This window comes from Solanum dulcamara, chromosome 9 (genome assembly GCF_947179165.1).
Source record: "Solanum dulcamara chromosome 9, daSolDulc1.2, whole genome shotgun sequence".
Taxonomy (NCBI): Eukaryota; Viridiplantae; Streptophyta; class Magnoliopsida; order Solanales; family Solanaceae; genus Solanum; species Solanum dulcamara.
In genome coordinates this window covers 13,594,329-13,614,129 of record NC_077245.1, presented here as the reverse complement: position 1 = coordinate 13,614,129, position 19,801 = coordinate 13,594,329, and the positions used below count along the sequence as shown (strand labels likewise).

The 19,801-nt window shown below is 34.7% G+C and overlaps 1 protein-coding gene across 1 annotated transcript; it reads right to left on the bottom strand.

The window, feature by feature from the left end:
• Positions 1 to 10,529: 10,529 nt before the first annotated feature.
• Positions 10,530 to 12,099, bottom strand: LOC129904194 (SKP1-interacting partner 15). Its single transcript, XM_055979734.1, has one exon. The coding sequence runs from the start codon at positions 11,919 to 11,921 to the stop codon at positions 10,788 to 10,790; it is 1,134 nt and encodes a 377-aa protein (XP_055835709.1). The 5' UTR covers positions 11,922 to 12,099; the 3' UTR covers positions 10,530 to 10,787.
• Positions 12,100 to 19,801: the final 7,702 nt, after the last annotated feature.

The window sequence follows — 19,801 nt, the reverse complement described above, 5'->3', positions numbered from 1 at the left end:
CTATATGATCGATGTGTACTAGGGCCAAAAAGATTAGAAGGATTTAATTGCGATTGTATCAAGTTAGATCCCCTTACTCCTACAGATGCATCAGGAAGGGGCGTACCATGTTTTATTGCCTCCGCTATTGCATTAGCTTCTTCAAATTCTCTTTTAAAACAATTCATTAAATAATTTCGTAAATGACCCTTACCACCCCTTTTCCTGCAGTTTTATGGTTCATAACATGTTTACATTTATTACAAATTGTTTTAATTTTATCTTCACTGTGAGTCAAAAATTTTCAAACAATAGATTTTTTTAATGTTCTGTCTTAGATTTAGCCCTACTAGGATGTACAGGGGGAGCGAGAGCGGAGTGGGAGAAGGAGAGGGAGCGGGAGGGGGAAAGGGACTAGTAGCCGTAAGTGGTTTAGTTTCATCATCATCAAAAGTATCATTATCATCATCATCATCTAGTGATTCTGCAAAATTACCAAATCTTCTTTCTAAATATTCATGGTCTAATTGAGTATTACTATCAATATCAAAACAAGTTTCATTTACATGCGTATAATCATCCGTATTAATATGTAGCTCTGGTTGTCTAGTTTTAGATTTAAAAGAACTACCACCCAATTTCGTTTTTCTGGTTAAAACATTAGCAACACTATCAAAATTGATTTTTTACCTTTTCTTCAAATATTTTTATCACCGAAATTCATATTAAAATTTTACAAATAGGCAAATTAAATATAATATGAAAATTAAACACTAACAAATAAATAAGTAAACTAAAAAAAAGGGCAGCCCGGTGCACTTAAGCTCCCGCTATGCGCAGGGTCCGGAGAAGGGCCCGACCACAAGGGTGTATTGTACGCAGCCTTACCTTGCATTTCTGTCAGAGGCTGTTTCCAAGGCTTGAACCCGTGACCTCCTGGTCACATGGCAGCAACTTTACCAGTTACTCCAAGGCTCCCCTTCAAATAAGTAAACTAGTAAAGACTAAATAAGTAAACTATTAAAATTTTAGAAATAGACAAATTAAATATAATATGTAAATTAAACACAAACAAATAAATAAGTAAACTAATAAAGACTAAATAGATGAAAATTGTAAGTTGGAATGAATGTACTGAACGTCTGCATAAAAGTTGACGTAAAAGTCAAAAATTGTAACTTGGCTCCAAAATGATCCACCGAAAATTTCCAACTAATAGAATTTAGAACACTTGAAAGAGTATTTTAAAACACTTGAAAGAGTTGGGAGTTGAGAGAGTAGAAATGAGTGTGGAAAAATTGAGAAGGGGTGGGGGGTTTATTTAGTTAAAAAAATAGGACCTAATTACTATTTTTATAAACTTTAGGTTATAAAAAAATAAAGCAGGGGGGTAGGGGGTGATTTGGAGGGTTGGGAGGTGATCTAGTCGTTGAGGTGGGCCCACCCAATATCTAGTTTAATGGCTTCAACTAAAAAAATTTTAGCGGGATTGTACCGGACCGGTACCAGCATAAATCGGACCAATACCAGCACAAACTGGACCAGAACGAACTGATAATCCCTACCCTACCCCGCCCCCATCCCATTCCTTATCCCAAAACCCTTACTCCCTACCTCTACCGACACTTACCAGATTGGTGCAAAATCGGATTCGGATCGGGACGGATCGATATCAATATCGGTAGGTGTCGGTTCCACTGCCTCCCTTAGCTATGCTCACTTTTATGGTAGTTACTAAGGTAATCCACAACAGAATCCTGCCTAGGAGGGCCAGGGAGCTTCATTCATTCCAGGAAGCAAGCTGTCTTTTGAGCGCGACTATTTTAATTGGGGAGAGCCAAGATATATGAGGGGAGAGTGTCCCCACCCTCATGAGACTGATTCCGCGCCGCAGCAGACCAGAGAAATGGAATTTAACTCCTAGGAACTAAAGGTCGATATACCAAAACTCTAAACAAAACAAGAAGTCTAGGAAAGGGGATGCAACCCCCAAATTCATAAAATAATAACATTGTCTGAAATCTACGTCCTAGAAGGAGGACTAGAATAAGGAGAACCCATGACAGCCTGAAAGAATTAGCTCACCCTTGAACTCTGACAACTAATGATCTTCTATTCTAGGTCTTTCAACAGCCGTCTGAATATGTTTTATACTCAACAAAGACAGAACAAGTGTAGTATCAGTACACAAAGATAAAAGTGTACTGGTAGGATCACACAGCTAGCCAGTAAGTGAGACATTAGCAAGTAAGTACAGCACAGTAAACACATATATATACAGAAAAGCCTCAACCATTAACATCTCATATCCAATATTCAATCTAATCACAGTTCAACAGTCCTAATTATCATACAATTTCACATAAGGGTCATCTTGTAGGACCTACGATATTTATTTATGCATCAAAATGTGACATTCGATCCAAGGTTTGTGTCGGAACGTGACACCTGATCCAACTATATATCGGTGTGTGACACCCTATCCAACATATAAATCAACCACAATCACAATGATTAGTTCGACTACTATCATATCTACCAGGAACTGGTTCATTACAAGTCATGGTCAATAAGTAGTCATTTCACATAGTTCATTTCATTCTTCCCTATTCATATACACATATGCATAAGAGGAGTCACTTAACAAGTACATGAATCACATACGGGAAGACAAATCATCACCTACCTCGAAATCAAGCTTTGACAACTCTAAAGTGCAGGAGCTTTCCCTTTCTGGGTTCATTCAACTTGTTCTTGGTCTAAAAATAGTAAATACATACAAGAGATCAATACAAGGGCTTAATTTGCATGAATTATAACATTATTCCCCTCATAGGCCAAACCCGTGATCCTAACCCCCATCTTGGGCAATTCCTCACCATTAGTTTCAGGCCAAAAACCTCCCCCAATGATCACCAACCATAATTTCTAGGTTCTAGAAATCGAAATACGAATTAAGAGAGCGATTTACTTACCTTTGGCACAAAATATGGTGGAAATTAGCAAGAATTTACCCTAGGTCGCTTTTGGTCTCTTAAGAACGAAGTGGAATGACTAAAAACCATTTTGGGACTTTTTTCCGACTTTAAATTGTGTCTATCCCACCACAGCGGGACCATCCCTCTCTAACGGCGCCGTCCTGACAGCCTAGGCTCAAAATTTCTCACGTCAGGATTCGAAGTTTTTTGGCCGAATTACTTCTCTATTGACTTATCTAAAATGGCAGAAGCATATCGTTACAGTGTCACACATTAAAGACATTCATTAGTGCATTTCTGTCACAATAGTATTGAATTACTTCTCTATAGTTTCTGTTACATGGTTATTTCTTAATAAATAAAACATATATAAGTGATATATTATGCCAATGGGAGTGGGTATAAAATGTTGATAAAGTTGAACGAATTCAATTCCCCACCAATGTCCCTTTGCAAAATAATGAGAAAATAAAAAAAATAAAAAAGAGAGATTCCAAAACATTGAAAAACAATGAATAAGGAACCAAGTCTTCATCAGATACAAGCTAAAGGGCTCCACTTTTTTCCAAAAGGGACATGCATGAATAGACAAAGAGAGGGGATACCAACAAGATTGTGGTGGAGTGAGAAGTACTCCTTCATTCATAATTAAGAGGTTTTGGATTTGAGTCTCCTTGGGTACAAAGCCATTTTTGTTAAGGAGAGTTTTACCCTCAACGTGGAACTTTCTAGCACGAATCCGAATTTAATCGGACTTCAATATGGAGGTAGCGGATACCGTTTGAGAAAAAAAAAAGAGAAAGAAAGAGGATAAGGTAGGAGGGGGTTTGGGGTGGGTGCTAACGTGGGGCCTATATAGATCATTTATATCTAAAAGGATGTAGAACCTAAAGGAGGCAAAAAATGACATGAGTATAATTATGATCTATGAGGAGGCAAAATAGTGACCAAAGATTTTCCAGAGAGATTAAATTTTAGGTTCTAACAATATAAAAATACGTAGTATAACTTTTACATCAAAGTTACAATATTGGAAAGGTAATTGTATTTTAACCTTTTTTAAAAAAAAAAGGTTATTTATAGTTCACGAAGTATCATACATTCACGCAAGGTTCAAAGAAGAGATATACCTCAAATGAGAGTGGTGTAGGTATTTTATCATCAATGACTAATTTTATAATTCGAATTGTGACCTATAAGTGTCGCCAAAGTATATTTATCATTGTTCCAAACTCCTCTTTACAACTAAACCTTTTTTTTTTTTAAGATTATCGCTTATATAGTTTAACATCACCTTTTCTCATATCCTACTTGTGGAATTATATTAAATATGTTACTGTTGTAAAAACATTATTCTTCACAATCAAATCTTTTTACTAATAAATAAAAATAGGAGGAGGAGTTTTCACTTGTTGATAAAAGTAGAATATCTCCATTAATGTAGTGGGCCAATACCCAAAGATTTCTTTGTTGAATCTTGACACTACTTTATTGGGAGGTTTGAGTAAGTAGGTCTACATTTATAATCTCCATTGACCTTGGAAAATTGTCTTCATTTTGCATATGTCTCCACTTTTTGTTAATCCATCCAATATGTTTCAATTGGCTGATTTGATTTATCAACCTTCTATACTGTTTCCTTTTTAATATTTTTGACTAAATTGAATGTACATTAATTATCAATGGCCATCCAAGACTATACTTGGAGGCCAGATTAGACCTAATGCTTTCCCTTTATTTGATTAAAAATAAAAGGAGTTTCAACAGAACTAATTAGAGCTATAAATAAAATAAGAAAAAGAAACTTTCTTTTTTCTTAATTAATTAATCACTTGTATAGATATGGAAATATCTTTTGACACTGACTATAAAACACTATGGGCACGTATCTGTCGTTCTAAGCAACACTTTCGTTTCCAAATAATAACAGTAAACAAAATTTCACAATAATAAAACAAAGTATCTCTCTTCTAAACAAATTACTATAAGTAATATTTGTTTGACATCATATAATGTATTACTACACAATAATTATTGATTTTTCTAGATAATTAAATAGTGACCCTTACTTTTTTTGGATGGTTATTATATGTTGTTTCATAATATATCATATTTTTTTTTATTATATTATCTTGTATTATATTGTATTATTTAAATAAATTGTATCATTTTCCATCATTACATAATGTCACACATTAGCAATTTAAAACATTAACCTACAAGAAAAAGTATAGTAAGAGGTAGAGTTAACTATTGTAAAAAGGTAGGATAATGAATAAAAGGATTATTAGCTAATAAGATAGATAAAACGAGAAAAAGAAATGAGGTAATGATACGATCAGTATCTCAAATTGATCGTTACATAAAATGAGACTTTTATCGTTACGTAATTATAAATTTAATGATACTATACAATATAACAATCATTATAAACATTATATTTAAACTAACATAACAATCATTAAATATTAATTAGTCACTTGTTCAACCTCTCTTTTTGTAGTTGTCAATAAAATAAATGATATGGTGATCGATCAAGAGATTCATTAGCATATTTTGTAAAGCTTTCAACCTTTTTGATTGGATGGTGGCTTGAGGATGGTCCTATCTCTTTTTACCATCTAAATTTATTCCTGACAATGTTTTTTTCTTTTTCTTTTTGGCAGATGGAAATGATATGAGGATGAAACATGTCCAAGACCATACTGTTAGAGCCAATAAGGAGGATTGTAAATATTAATAAAGAAGTTGTTTGATAGAGTGTATAAAGATAATATTGAGTAGAGTTTATCAGTAATATTGTAATTAGTTATGTTAAGATTAATTATATTAAAATTATTTCTTATTCATTATTTAATTTGGTATATTAAGAGTAGTTTTGTCTTTACTCATACTTAACTATGTATTAATAGCCCATGTATTGTATATTGTGTATAGCTAACTCAAAATTCTACCAAACAAAAAATTAAATAATATCATGGTTAATATATGAATTAGATTTTTTAATACATCTTACCAAATGATTGCTAAGAGTTGGAAATTCACTTCTTATACTACTTTCTCATGACACATCATTAATTCTCATCAAGTTTTTTTTTATTGATTTCCATTTCTTGATGATAATTTGCCGGTATTATTGAATTCTTCGAATTATTTGTTAATATTGTAGATTGGTAAAGATATTATTTCAATAGATAATTCTTCTATAGAGTTCCTTAATATCTGAACTCATTAGTTTACCCCCATCAATTGAATAATCAATCTCAACTTGAATGGAAGAACTGTGTGCGAAGTCATGGCAATATTTCCTAGAGAAACTTACGTAAATGTACTAATTTATTAATATAACCGAAGTAAACACTACCTTACACTTCAGTTGACTATATTGTATAATTTATGTATAATATACATTGTGTACATATTTTATAAATTAAAGGGCTCAAAGGCATTGAGCTGTACCTTTTCCTATTTATGCACAAGATTCATGGTAATTCTCATCTTGCAAAATGAAACAAGCTTTGCTTTTTTCTGCAAACAATTTTCTTTTGTACTTACCATTAATTGAAACAGGGTTTGGGCTTAGAGAAGCATCGTAACAAACCACATATAGTACCGGCGTACATGCTGTAATCGAAGTGGAAAATTTCAGAAATGGCCAACATATTAAGCTTAATAATTCTCTATGGGTATAATTTTCATAATTACTCTTTATAGCTACATTTATGTTTGCTATGGTCATTAATGTTTCTATATCTAGCTACATTATACAAATTGAATTTTTCCCGTTTCTATATCTCGCTGCATAATACAAATTGAACTTTCAAAAAAATTGTATATATTCACTTCCAGAATTGTATATTCGTTTAGAGATTGTATATACGCTTTGCTTTAGAGATTTGTATATGAGCCCCACATTTGTATAATAGAAAATTTCATTAAACTATAGCCAATTCGTATAATTAATTGAAACTATACCTTATCGTATAATTATAATAGTAATGTTAGCCAATCCACGTAATTTATTTCTCGACCTGATCTTTGAAAAGTAGCTATCATAGAGCTGCGAATTCACAATTGAAACTCCAACATTAGTCAATTACAAAAACTGAAAAATGACTATTGTAATTGTTACCCCAGTTATGTGATGTATGAAGACTTTTTTTCCTTTCTAATTTGGGTTGCTTGCTGGTGCTTTTGCAAATTAGGGGCGTTGCACATTCTATAACAGAACAAGAGGAGGAAAGTTCACGCTTTCTTCGTAAATTTAAATAATTGAACCTCAAACGTCATGATTCTCAACACACTTTATTGACACACCTACGGGTGCTAAAGAAGTTGTTCAATTTGGATGATGGACCCAGCATAAGCAAAAAATCCTAATTTTGAACCTTAGTTCCTAGTACAACTTTTTGCTTCTTTTCCTTGATTTTAAACATTAATGTCACCAGATAATCACACATGTATCACCACAATCATTTACTTATCAACAGTAGCCTGTGGTTTCTACCTACGAACAAAACTAAATCTAGTGGGTACAACAACCAGGTGATAGTTGTGTTATAGTAACAATCAAAACGCATATAACAAAAAAGAGGCAATACATTCTTTTATAACAACAAAATGCAACCACCAAAGATTGTGGTGCAGTGGTAAGTACTCCTTCGTCCTTAACTAGAGGTCTCGGGGTTAAAGTCCCCCGAATACGGAGTTTTCTTAGGGAGCCAAAATAAAAATGCAGATAGCAACAACACCTCACTAACACTAACTTATGAGTCTTTTATGAATTCTGTATCAAACTATAGAACTTCAACTACTATTACAAAATGTTGCATAACTAGTTTCTGTAAAAAAAATCGGGTGAACTAACATCCCAGTGTTGGAAACCTTGACACTACACGAAATAATCAGCAACCTTTTCAGTTGTTGGACAAGTCAAAATGCAAATAGTATCTAACCAAGTTAAAGAGAAGACGCACATATCGTCAGTCACTAGAAGTTGATTCTGTGTTCTCTAAGCAAAATAGTACAAGCCTCAATAGAGACAGCTTATTCTCTTTTAGCAGCAATATCTTATGCTCTTGCTTTTTCTCACTTCAAATGATTTCTCACGTTCTTTCCTTGATCAATATCTTCACATCTTTCAAAATTGATGCAATGTTTTAAAAGAACAGTTTGCAGCAATCAAACATCTCAAGGGGCAAAGATAGGAAACAGTACAGAAGACAGGACAATATTAATAATTGGAACAGAAAAAATGAGGACTCCATTTTAGAGAATCTTTAGGAAGCCCAATCGAAATCCCCACTTAACTCTAGCTGTCTAGCTAGAGTGATAGCAAACCATGTCGGTTTGTAGAGATCAGCGAAGGCGCCTGCTGAAATTATAACCTTAAGACCGAAGGATAGAAGCCACCTAGTCATGAAATATTAACACACTTATACCCTCACAATGAATAGGTCAATCTATTCTCAAATTTCACCGATTAGTGTTTAACTTGTACAGGCTCAACGTCAAATATATAGGAGATAGTAACCTTAACAACTTTTTACCATACTGAACTCTAATCACCCTCTTCCTCCGTTTAAAAGCTAACTGTATAAATCAATGGGAAATCAAATAGTAACTGGTAAGGTTTTCTTGAATTGTAGATTCAGAAATTGATCCATTGAAAAAAGATGTGTGGACAGTCACGACCTGAACCCCAAAAGGTGGGTCTTTGAAGCTCTTAAGCATAGTCTTTTGGGGCTTGGAGTTGTTGCTTAATGTATTTTTTTAGTTTATAATTTAGGATTGCAATTCATTGGTGAAACACCAGCATATTCAACAGAGGTCAGAGGAGAGAGGAAAGAGGAGAAGATCAAAATATATCGAGTATAGAAGGATGTAGTTACAGATCACACTCTAGGCAATCACAGTCAAATTGCTACAGGAGTGTGAGATCCAGGGAGGTCAAAAACCTCCATCAAGAGAAACGGATGAGGAAAGACGCAACACAAAAAGTCTGCTAAGTTAGAACAATTTTAAGATGACGGTTGTGATGGAAGCAATTGTGTGCAAGTATCATTCATAGTCTCTCTTCCTTTCATAGTAGAGGTCCTGATTCTCTAACAGTGTGACCATTTTTCCTTAATCTCTGTAATCTAACTATTAGTGTCTCCTATCCAAAAATAATTTTGGATAAGCACGAGCCAGATGGCAAGGGAAAAAGATTTTAGCCATCACTGGATTTCACAGGAATCCCCAGAATAAAGATTATCTGAGTTCCATAATGACACCAATGGTATGTGTGATCGGAACAATCTGAACGGAACAAGCAGGTGATTCTGCTTGAGCGATGAGCCAACAGTACAACCCATCTCTTACTACATTGCCATTTTGTTAAAAACTACAAAGCTTCTTGTTAACCCCTCAGGAATTACCCAAACACTGCACACAACTTCAAAGGAATAGGAAGCTCCAAACAAGCAGGTCTAACAGAGAAAGGATGGGAGAGATCATTCAGTATCTCATGTTTAAGATATTTGGAGGGAACAAGGTAGGAAAGGCCACTGCAACACAAGAAAACTTGATGTTTCAGACCGGAAACTTTGATGTTGAAGACCAACAACGTTTTGCTTCTTTTTTCTGCTTATTTTGAAGCACACAGCAACTTCCCATTTGCATTGATGACTAAAAGTTTCCTTAGAAGCAAATTTCAGAGTATACTGACCCCCTTTGTATACAGCTAGTATACTTGGGATTCTTCAATACATTCTTTTAGTTAGTAACAAGTACTTGTGAGTTTTAACAAGTAAATAAATAAGTTTTCCATGTTGAGGGATATGCGAGAAATGTTTATTCATGAAATAGAAGTACAAGATATACTATGTGAAACTTAAAAGACATTGAAGACAAAGATAAAACATCAAAATGAATCTTGGGAAACGTCTGACGAAAGGACGACAACTAACCTTCTCCCACTAAACATGGAGAGCGGTGACCAGTCACCATTATTCACATATGCTAACCAAAAGGAATTGTACAAACCAGGTAAAATTATAAAGTAGTTGCACTATCTAGGGCAGTGTGGGTACAAGTAGCAGTGACCTACCCACCATTAACTCCATAAAACTCTACAAGTAGCACTAAACAGCTGCTTCCACATTACAATGTATCGTGGCATCAAAACAAGAGGCTACCTCAACCTTTACTAAAATAGACATCCACAAAAGAATAAGCCTCTACACTCATACGAGGATTATCGACTATGACTTGTCCAAGCTCTTAAAACCACCCCATCGCATTTCCGGACAAGTTACAGTTGATTCCTCTTCAAATAACAAAGAGCCCTTAATGAGGAAAAATGGAAGGTAGATGGAGGCTAGCAAGGAAAAAGGACACTGCAACACTTGTGCAACAAGACAACCACTGCTGTGCAACAAGCAGTCCAATTTCACGGAAAATATAGCTAAATTACTGATGAATCAAAAGAGAGTTTGTTATGCATCATATGGAACCACAAATCTCATAAAATCACATACATTTCGAATATATGAAACAGGAATCCTTGCATACACGAATAATCAGACATCATACAACAAACAAGCCAACCACTTTGTTCGAAAATTGAATTGCCGTTCAGAATTACTTCAATAAATAACCATCTAGTAATACAAAAACATTTTTCTTTCTGAAGGACGAAGGGTTCTAGGAGACTACTGCCTCCATCCTGTTTTAGCACGGCAATCAATACAAAACCAACATTCAGTTTCAACATTACGAGAAGTTAGAATTCCCAAATCAGAAAAGTTACCATTGAAGCAAATGGTCTTCCTCCTCTTAAATCCACCTCTAAGGCACCGTATTTAGCTGAGCCTCAAACACGAATCCACGATAAAGTCCATCGCTATTCCCTGGAACGCCACTGATCCACCGCCATTCCCCTTTCCCACACTCATTTTCTTCCCAAAGTGCCAATCTTCCCACCCTCTTACCTGAAAAGCAAACTCTACTCCCTCCACCAAACACCTTAAACTTACTAGAATCTTGAAAATACCTAAACATCTCAGGCGGCATTCGCCCAGCTTCATCCCATTCCAAAGACTCCATATCCAATCTAAGTATCACAATTGTCGAGCATGTGCTATGCAACGAATAGGAGGACTTCAAACCACCAATCATCAACACCTTATCATTCTTACCAGCAAGCAATCTGGGTCGTTTCATTATATCAAAAATATCACCCCATTCATGCTTTTCTAATCTAGTCCATTGTTGACTAAACTGCAAATCCTTAACTGTTGATCTAAACAGCTTCCATTGAGACCTCCACGGGGATCCAACATCACAAAGGGCTAAAATGGTATCAGAAATCAAGATTGGACTCCTAGGTTTTGATGGTAAATTTGATGAGAATTTGAGCCAATTATTAGCAGTTGTTGAGCCAGAGAAGTAAATTGCAGCTAGCTCAGTCAAGACTAGAACTTGATTAGGTGAACCCACAAGAACCGACCCATGCTTGGACCAAGCTGAACCCAATTGAGGAAGTAGTTTGAATTGACGAGTTAAAGGGTTACACACGATTAGGGTTTTTCTATTGTTACCCGATTGAGGTGAAGCGGAAGTGGGTCCCTCAGCCCATAGATAGAGAAGACCATGAGAGGAAGTGATGGGGTAGTGAGATCTAAAGGGAAGGAAAGAAAGAGGGAATCGGAACCAGTAGTTAAGCATAGTATCAAACACATGGAGTGCACAAGATGAATTGTTGTTGTGTGGATGAGTGTGGGTACGGTGAGATGGTCGGAGGGCAAGGAGGGAGAGAGGTGGTTGTTGGGTGGAGATAAGTTGGAGAAACGCCGGAGATGAGAGACTAGCGTTGAGACATTTGCAGACGCATTTAGAAACGATGATTTCACGGAGGGTTAAATGGGAGAAGATCTGGTGAAGGGTATCTTGAGGTAGACGATTCAGAGGGGAAAACTCCATCTCCGGAATACGGCGGAGGACGGCGGCAGTGGTGGTGATCGGAGGAGAGTGATTGATTCAATGAGTTGAAAAGGTTAGTGCTTTGAATTGTATCTCAAAGAAGAAAGGGGTTTTCTTGTTTTGTTGACTGCTTTGTCACATTTGTATTTGGCTATGGTATATGGGAAAGTGGTTTCTTTTTTTCCCATCCGCTGTGTCCAAAATTTGTATTTGAGCCCCTATTAAATTTGAATAGTGCAATACATGGTTCATTTGAAAGTAACACTTTCAATAAAATAATTTGTTCATATTCAGAACTTGAATCCGAAATCTCTAATAAGGGTAAAACAATTCTACTACTGCACTGTAACTCATATTGGTGTCTTTTTTTTTTATTCTTTTATTATTATGCACTTGTCAATTGGATGAAAAAAAATTATTGCAATTTGCAATTGATTTGATTCATCTCTTTTTTCTTTTTGTTGAAATTGATTAACCTCTTCGTGTTATCGATGACATGACATTACATAAAAGAGTGTAAAGAATGTATATTGGGATAAAAGGTTATTAGGCAATGAAATGTTGTAAGTATTGTTTTTCAAGGGTTTAGGCTTATTGGTGGTTGTAATTATATTATTTGTATTATTGTAATTCTTGTTTTTGATATCTATCATCATCTGTTGTTCATTGTATTTCAATTATCGCACTATTTTGTGTTCTTACTCCGTTTTTGTAGGATTTGCACTATTTTCTTTGTTAATTATTATGTTTTCTTATTCTTTATATTTGAATTTGCTACACGTGAGTTACACTAGTGAAATTCCATTGAGTATGTTCTTATAGTGTTGATTAACTAGTGAAATTCCATTGAGTATGTTCTTATAGTGTTGATTAACCTCTTCATGTAATACTAAGCAAAAGTATCAAAATTGCCTATACCTATTAGAAATTGCTAAAAAAATGCTTTATTTTCGACTATTAGATCAAATTTATCCCAGAAGTTATTTTTAAGCTTAAAATTATTCCTCCATTAATGATACAATTATATGATATTTAATTAAACCTCTAACCTTTATTTATTGATTCACATCAAATTGACTCAACTCAAAAGGACTTCAATCATTCATGATCCAACCCAACATAAAACTCATTTTAAATTTAGTAAATTTTTCCTAAATTTCATAATGATTCTTTTCAATTATACTTTATTACTATTCTTTTAAAAATTACCCAAAATTCCTTCTTTGATGGAATCTGGATACATCACGTACGTCCTAATACTTCAAGTAAAGTGATGTATCCGATAAATTCATCGCGTAAAGTGATGTATCTGACGTCCTGTTACATCATGTAAATGATATATCCGACCGATGCATCACGTAAAGTGATGTATCTGACGTTCTGGTACATTACGTAAAGTGATGTATCCGACCGATACACCGCGTACAGTGATGTATCATAGAATAGAAAAGAGTAGAAATTTTTATAATTTTTTTAAATGATAGGAAATTTTAGAGAATATGGTAAAATAGTTGTGTATTTAGGTAATTTTTTTAAAAAATTAATACAACTAAGCGCAATAAAATCATTTTCTCACTTTCCATTTTTAATTAATTCATGTACCAATAACTAAAGAAAAAAGTGGCAAACAAACTATGATAAAGTACTACTTCCAAGAATGCTAGGAAGTGATCACATGATTATTATATTTTTGGTAATAAAAGACTTTTATTCATTAATAATCAAATTTAAGAGTCATTACATAACGAGACTAGCCTAAGCAACATAGTGCCTATTCCATCCCTTTCAAAAACAGAAATCACAAAAGCAAAGGGATTGGGGTATAACATTAAGCTTCCACAAGTATCAAGTTCACATCCTTTTTTTTGCTAATTGGTTCGCCACTCCATTAGCTTCTCTATGTATATGCTTGATTGGTGCACTTCCTGCTTCATGCAATAGGTACCTACAATTATCAATTAAAATTTGATAGGAACCATCTTTGTTAGTTAACATGTCGATAATTTCATAGCAATTGGTTTCGATTACTAAGGGTGTTAATTTGTTTTGTATAGCAATCTTTAAGCCGTGAAGAAGAGCTAATGCTTCCATGTAGATATTAGAGGCATAGTGTATTTCTATGTTGAAGTCGAAGACCCATTTCTTATTATGATCTCTAAATACACCTCCAATTCCTCCCTTGCCCGCATTAGATTTGCCAACTCCGTCTATATTGAGTTTGAAGACGTTCTTATCTGGAAGTTCCCATTTAGTGTAAATAGTATTTTTTATTCTATTTGGGACATTTTTACTAGTCATAAACTTGTATTCTCTTGCTTTATTGTAAACTTGGCTAATCAAAGGAGGTTTAGTACTTTTTTGGAATATGATTCCATTTCAATTGTTCCAGATTTGTCATAGGAGAAATGGTATAAAATCAGGCCAATTTAAGAAGTCATTTAGCCGTTTCTTTGACTTAATTTATTCTTTCAACCATATTTTCATGGTTTCCAGGCTATCCGTGTAGTGAGGATAGTTGTGACTTAGATTCACTTGATCCCATAATATTTTTGAGTGAGTGCATCTGAAAAACATGTGCTCTATATCTTCTTTTTCATTCCCACGAATGTTGCTTATATCACTGGGGAGATGTTTCTTTTATGTAACATGTGAGTTGTTGGAATCCTATTAAGGCAAACTATTATATTCCGTATTTTTGCACATTGGACTATTCATGAGCTACTGGACATAAATTCAAGGACTTTTAATTTCGAATTTTAAAATGACACGACTTGTTTGTAAATTTCAATCAGTGTAGAAATATTAGTTGAGATTAGGGATTAATTAATCATGATTGGATTATTAAGTGAGAATTTGAGATTAATTAAAATTAATTAAGCTATTAGTGGGCTAAGTGAACCCCCACTGCCACATGGCCAAATCTGATTGGCCCATGCTTTATTAGGGGGCATGTAATCACCCTGTGCAGCACATATAGCCTAATTTGTTGACATGTAATCACCTTGGACATCATATATAGCCTACTTTATTGACTAATTCATCAGCCACAATTCATTTTCTAACTCCAGAAAATTTAATAAGAGAGAGAAGCTCTCATCTTCACCAAATAGAGAAAGAGAGAGCTATGACAGCCACCTAGAAAACATGGCCAACTTTCTCCTTCCCCCACCCTCTACATAATTACTTGGCGAATTACAATCCAATTGGAGGAAATAGAATAGATATTACCACAGCCATGGTTGAACAAGTTTGAGCTCATAAATTTGATACCAAAAATTAAGTTTCTAAGGTGTTCCAACCATTTGGGGGTGATTAGCAACGTGACTTTGATCATTGGGGCAGCAAGAATACTTACTATTTTAATCCACAGATTTCAGCAAATTAAGGAGTCAAGTTGTTAAGGTAAGATCTAATCTTTTTCTATATGTTTTAGAGGATTTGAACTTGTTACGATTTGGTAAATGTGAATTGGATATATGGAATTATGTACGTTGATGTTGAAGTGTTGTTGAAGTCGTGTAGGGGCTGTTTTTATTTAAAAATGGTGAATCAATTTTAATTAACATTTTGGTTGTTGTTGTCATGGATTATATGATGAGAGTGAAGAAATTTGATGGTTAGAGTTGAAATCATTTTTGTTTAATTAGTGGGTTGTTTTGGGTGTGTTAGCATTCTTGTTGAATTGAGGGATTAAGAGTTAAAATAATATTGTGTTGATTATAAATAATGGGCTGCCTTAATCCAGAAATGATAGAATTAATCATAACTACTGTTGATGTTATTGTTGTGGCTTATTATATAATAAAAATGGAAGAATTTGATATTTCAAGTTGAAGTTGTAATTGTTTTAAGGGCTGGTTGTAACGTGTGGTTGTTTGTGTTGAATTAAAGGATTAAGTGTAGTTACGATTATGCATTGTATGGTTATAATTATTGGGATATTATAAATCGTTTCGATAGAGTGTGGTGGTTGTGACCTATTAGGAGTAATTCGATAGCATCATAGTCGTTATGTTGATGATTAACAAAAGTCAAATATTATGTGGGTTGTTCGGAGTATTCTTGAATCTCGTCTTGCCTAGTCTTAACATGGCATTTGAACGTGTGATTGTTGATGCTACTTGGTTATTGTATGGATGGCTTGGATATGAGGAGAGTGAGCGATTAGGGGAGGTGTTGTCCAATTATCTAGAAATAATCTACTAACAATAAAGTACGTTTTATGACCTTCCATAGCTTAACCATAGTGCTTAACGTCTTAATATAGGTTGAGAAACTACGGGCAGCGTATACGTATTGTGTTACGAATAAGCATTGAAAGTATGTAAAGTTATCCTTTCTTTCTTTTGGTATGTCTTAAATATAAGTGATATGTGATATGAGCTTTGGGATAATTCCATTCATAGGTTCCGAGTATGATTCATGATTCTTATTCACTTCTTGATGCTAAAACTCTTAAAGTAGTTGAGTTACTTCCCTTGAGTCTTCTATACGTCGGACAATAGTTGGTATGTGAAAGTCCCTATTCTTAAAGACTCTATAATGATTAATGTCCTTAACTTTCATAAGCTATTTCGCATTAACTTGATACGTGTCTATGATCCTTGAAGCTTTATTTAATATATTTCATAATGACACTCAAAGTGTACTGAACATGACTATCTCCCTGATACTCGAGTATTAATTAGCCTACTTATCTATTAAGTCTCAAATGATGATTTAAATGCATATGGTTACTCACAACTCTACTCGTGCATACAGTTATTACTTTTTTTACCGAGTTCCAGGCTGGGTATGTTATCATGCACAGTTTTACTACATCATTTATCGAGTCCCATGATGGGCCGGGTATGATATACGTGCGCATGACTTTATTCACCGAGTCCCTTACTAGAGGACCGAGTACGGTATATATATATGATGATACGATGATACAATGATATGATGATATGATAATATGATGATACGATTATGGCATCGAGTCCCATAATAGGCCGGGTATGTTATATGATAATGACATGCATGATTTATTTCGTAGGGCATAGGTACAGTGAGTTCTTGATTATCATACTTGTCTCCTGGACTCTCTACTTCAGTTATGATCTTTCTTATTGTATTTCATCCTTTATATACTTAGTACATATCTCGTACTGACCCCCCTTTTTCAGAGGGCTGCGTTTTATGCCCACAGGTGCAGATACTCGCTTTGGTGATCCACCAGCTTAGGACTTCTATTCAGCTTTCTTGGAGTGCTCCATTGTCTCGGAGCCTAGAATTTTGGTATAGATCCTTTTTGATGTATATATATATGTATATCCAGGGGTACAGCGGGGCCCTGTCTTGTCATATGATACTATTGATACTCTTAGAGGTCTATAGACATATGTGTGGGTTGTGTGTATATGTGTTCAATTGTGACTATATGACTTATATTTTAAGACGTTCCCATTTGTAGTGGTAGCCTTGTCGGCTTGCGTATGTATAGTTGGGACGTTTCCACACGTTGTGACAGCCTTGTCGGCTTACGTACTATGTTATCTTTTGATGGTTGTGACTCCTCAGGAAACAGGTGGCTTTGATATATATATATATATGTGTGTGTGTGTGTGATAGCTTCGAGACACCATTACATCCATATAAGTTCCATATCATGTTTAGTTGCGGATTGATTATAGACAACATGTGTGTACACGAGTGTCTAGTTCGGGCACTAGTCATGGCCTACGGGGTTGGGTCATGACACAAACTAACCACAAGAAGTATTTTATCTTATTTAAAGTGTTTATCTTCCATAACCAAGTAAAATCCTCCTTCTTGAATTTATAATTGCTTTGTTTTGAGATTAGATCATGTAATGCCCGCAACTTTTAAGGAAAGATTCAAACCTTCCTCCGTATGTGTATAGGCCCAAACCTAAATATTTCTAAGTTTTATAGGTATTTTAAGGCTCATTACTATGTATTTGAAGTGTACTAGATGTGATTTATGGTCATAAGAAACCGCAAATACCAAGTCAAGTGCAAGCTTTCCTACCGACTAAGTTTTCGCATAAGTTTATATAAGGGTCAACTTCTAATGACTATATATCCTAGAATATAAAGAATTAGGTGTCCCATGACCTATAAAATTAAAGTTCTTTGAGTCTTCTTTCCAACTCTACTAAGTTTGCATCAATTCAAGTTCGAAGTAAAAAGTTATGACCATTTTATCAAAGATGCTGCAGGCTGTCAATGTCCGATGGGAAAAGTGACAGCTCGTCAAAAATGTGACGGCCTGTCAGACTTGGCCGTCACACTTAGGCAGAAAGGCCCCTTTTGGGGCCCTTTTTGATGTCCTGAGTGACGGTCTATCACCCAAACGCCTTCAGACGGCCGAATTTTATCTATTTTCATTTTTTTGAGGGTATTTTTGTTGTAAAAACCTTTGGGGAGTTATCTAAATAGCCTAAACGTGTAGGAAATCCATTTTCATCATTAAAACCTCTCATTCACTCCTAAATTTCTACGCTCTCCACTCCCTCAACTCATAAACTACCACAAGAAAAGCAAAAGCTAGGGTTTCAAGGTTTCCAAGCAAGTTCTTCTTTCAAGCTTCGTTCTCTCAGGTATGTAAGGCTTCAATGAGAGTTTTCTTTCCACTCTCATGCCTAAAGCATTTTGGTTATATGATGAATTATATTTAAATTTAGGGATTTACCCAATCTTCTTCATGCTATGATTTTTATGTAAAGTTAGAATTTTTATGAAAGATTTTTTATGCATCTCACTGAATTACAATGAACTATATGTTTTATTATATGATTATGATTCCCTAAGCATGTGTCAAGATGATTTATGAAGTTATGAAATCTACTTTTGAGTATTTACAGGAAATGAAATCATTCAAGTAAGTTTTCTCATGTTTAAAGTCCTATGCAAAGTAAGGATATGTTTATAAAAGAGATATTTGAGCACTGCCTCACAACACTTATGATTCAAGATATGATTTTTGAGCTTAGTCTCACTTATGATTTAAGATATGATTTTTGAGTTTAGTCTCACATATGATTCAGATATATGGACAGTTTTTATACTTATGAGCATTAATATGTATTTATGTTATTTTGGAAAGACTATTTAGCACCGAGTGGACTTTAGGGATGAAGGTTTCCATTAGTGTCCATGGACCTTTAGTAGCAATTCCTAAGTCCCATAACTATGTGTCGCCGTAGCACTTGAGTATATCGCTTTGTCGGACAACTCCATATGGCCATGAGAGGCATACACTAGTGGATCCACCTAGATATGATATGGTCTTATATCCTGGTAAGGTATAGGGTAGCCCGTCAAACTGGGTTAGCTGTTGGACATCATGAGCTTACATAGTGTATGTCGGTTATAAAAAAACTCCCCAATTTATGCATCTTTTTACTATATGTTCTTAACCTTATATGGTTCATTTTAAGTATGCTCTATTATGAAGAAGACTATGCAAGGCTACTGATTTTGACTCACCTTGATATATAAGTTTTTGAAAGAATGTCCTTTTAAAATATTTTTTATGCATAGACTCCAACTATTTATTTCAGTTCCTTTATTATGATTATGATTTTAGAAATCCTATTTCAATGTTTCTCCATATGTTATTTAAATGATTATGATAGTATTCCCTTACACACTCACTATACTCCACGTACTGACGCATACTTTCTCTGCGCTGCATTCTTTTATGATTTAGATTCTTACACTCGTTCACTCATGGCTAGTGAGGTTGCATCAGTTTCTAGTCAGCAGTTGGTAAGTCTTCCTTATTCGGGGACTTTATGAAGTAGTTTTAGTTAGTTATTTTACTAAGCAATGGTAGTCGGGGTCCTGTTCCGACAAACTTATTTCTTTTAGTTC

Excerpts from the sequence above, each read along its gene's own strand:
- LOC129904194 (XM_055979734.1), bottom strand. The coding sequence starts at position 11,921 with ATGGAGTTTTCCCCTCTGAATCGTCTACCTCAAGATACCCTTCACCAG.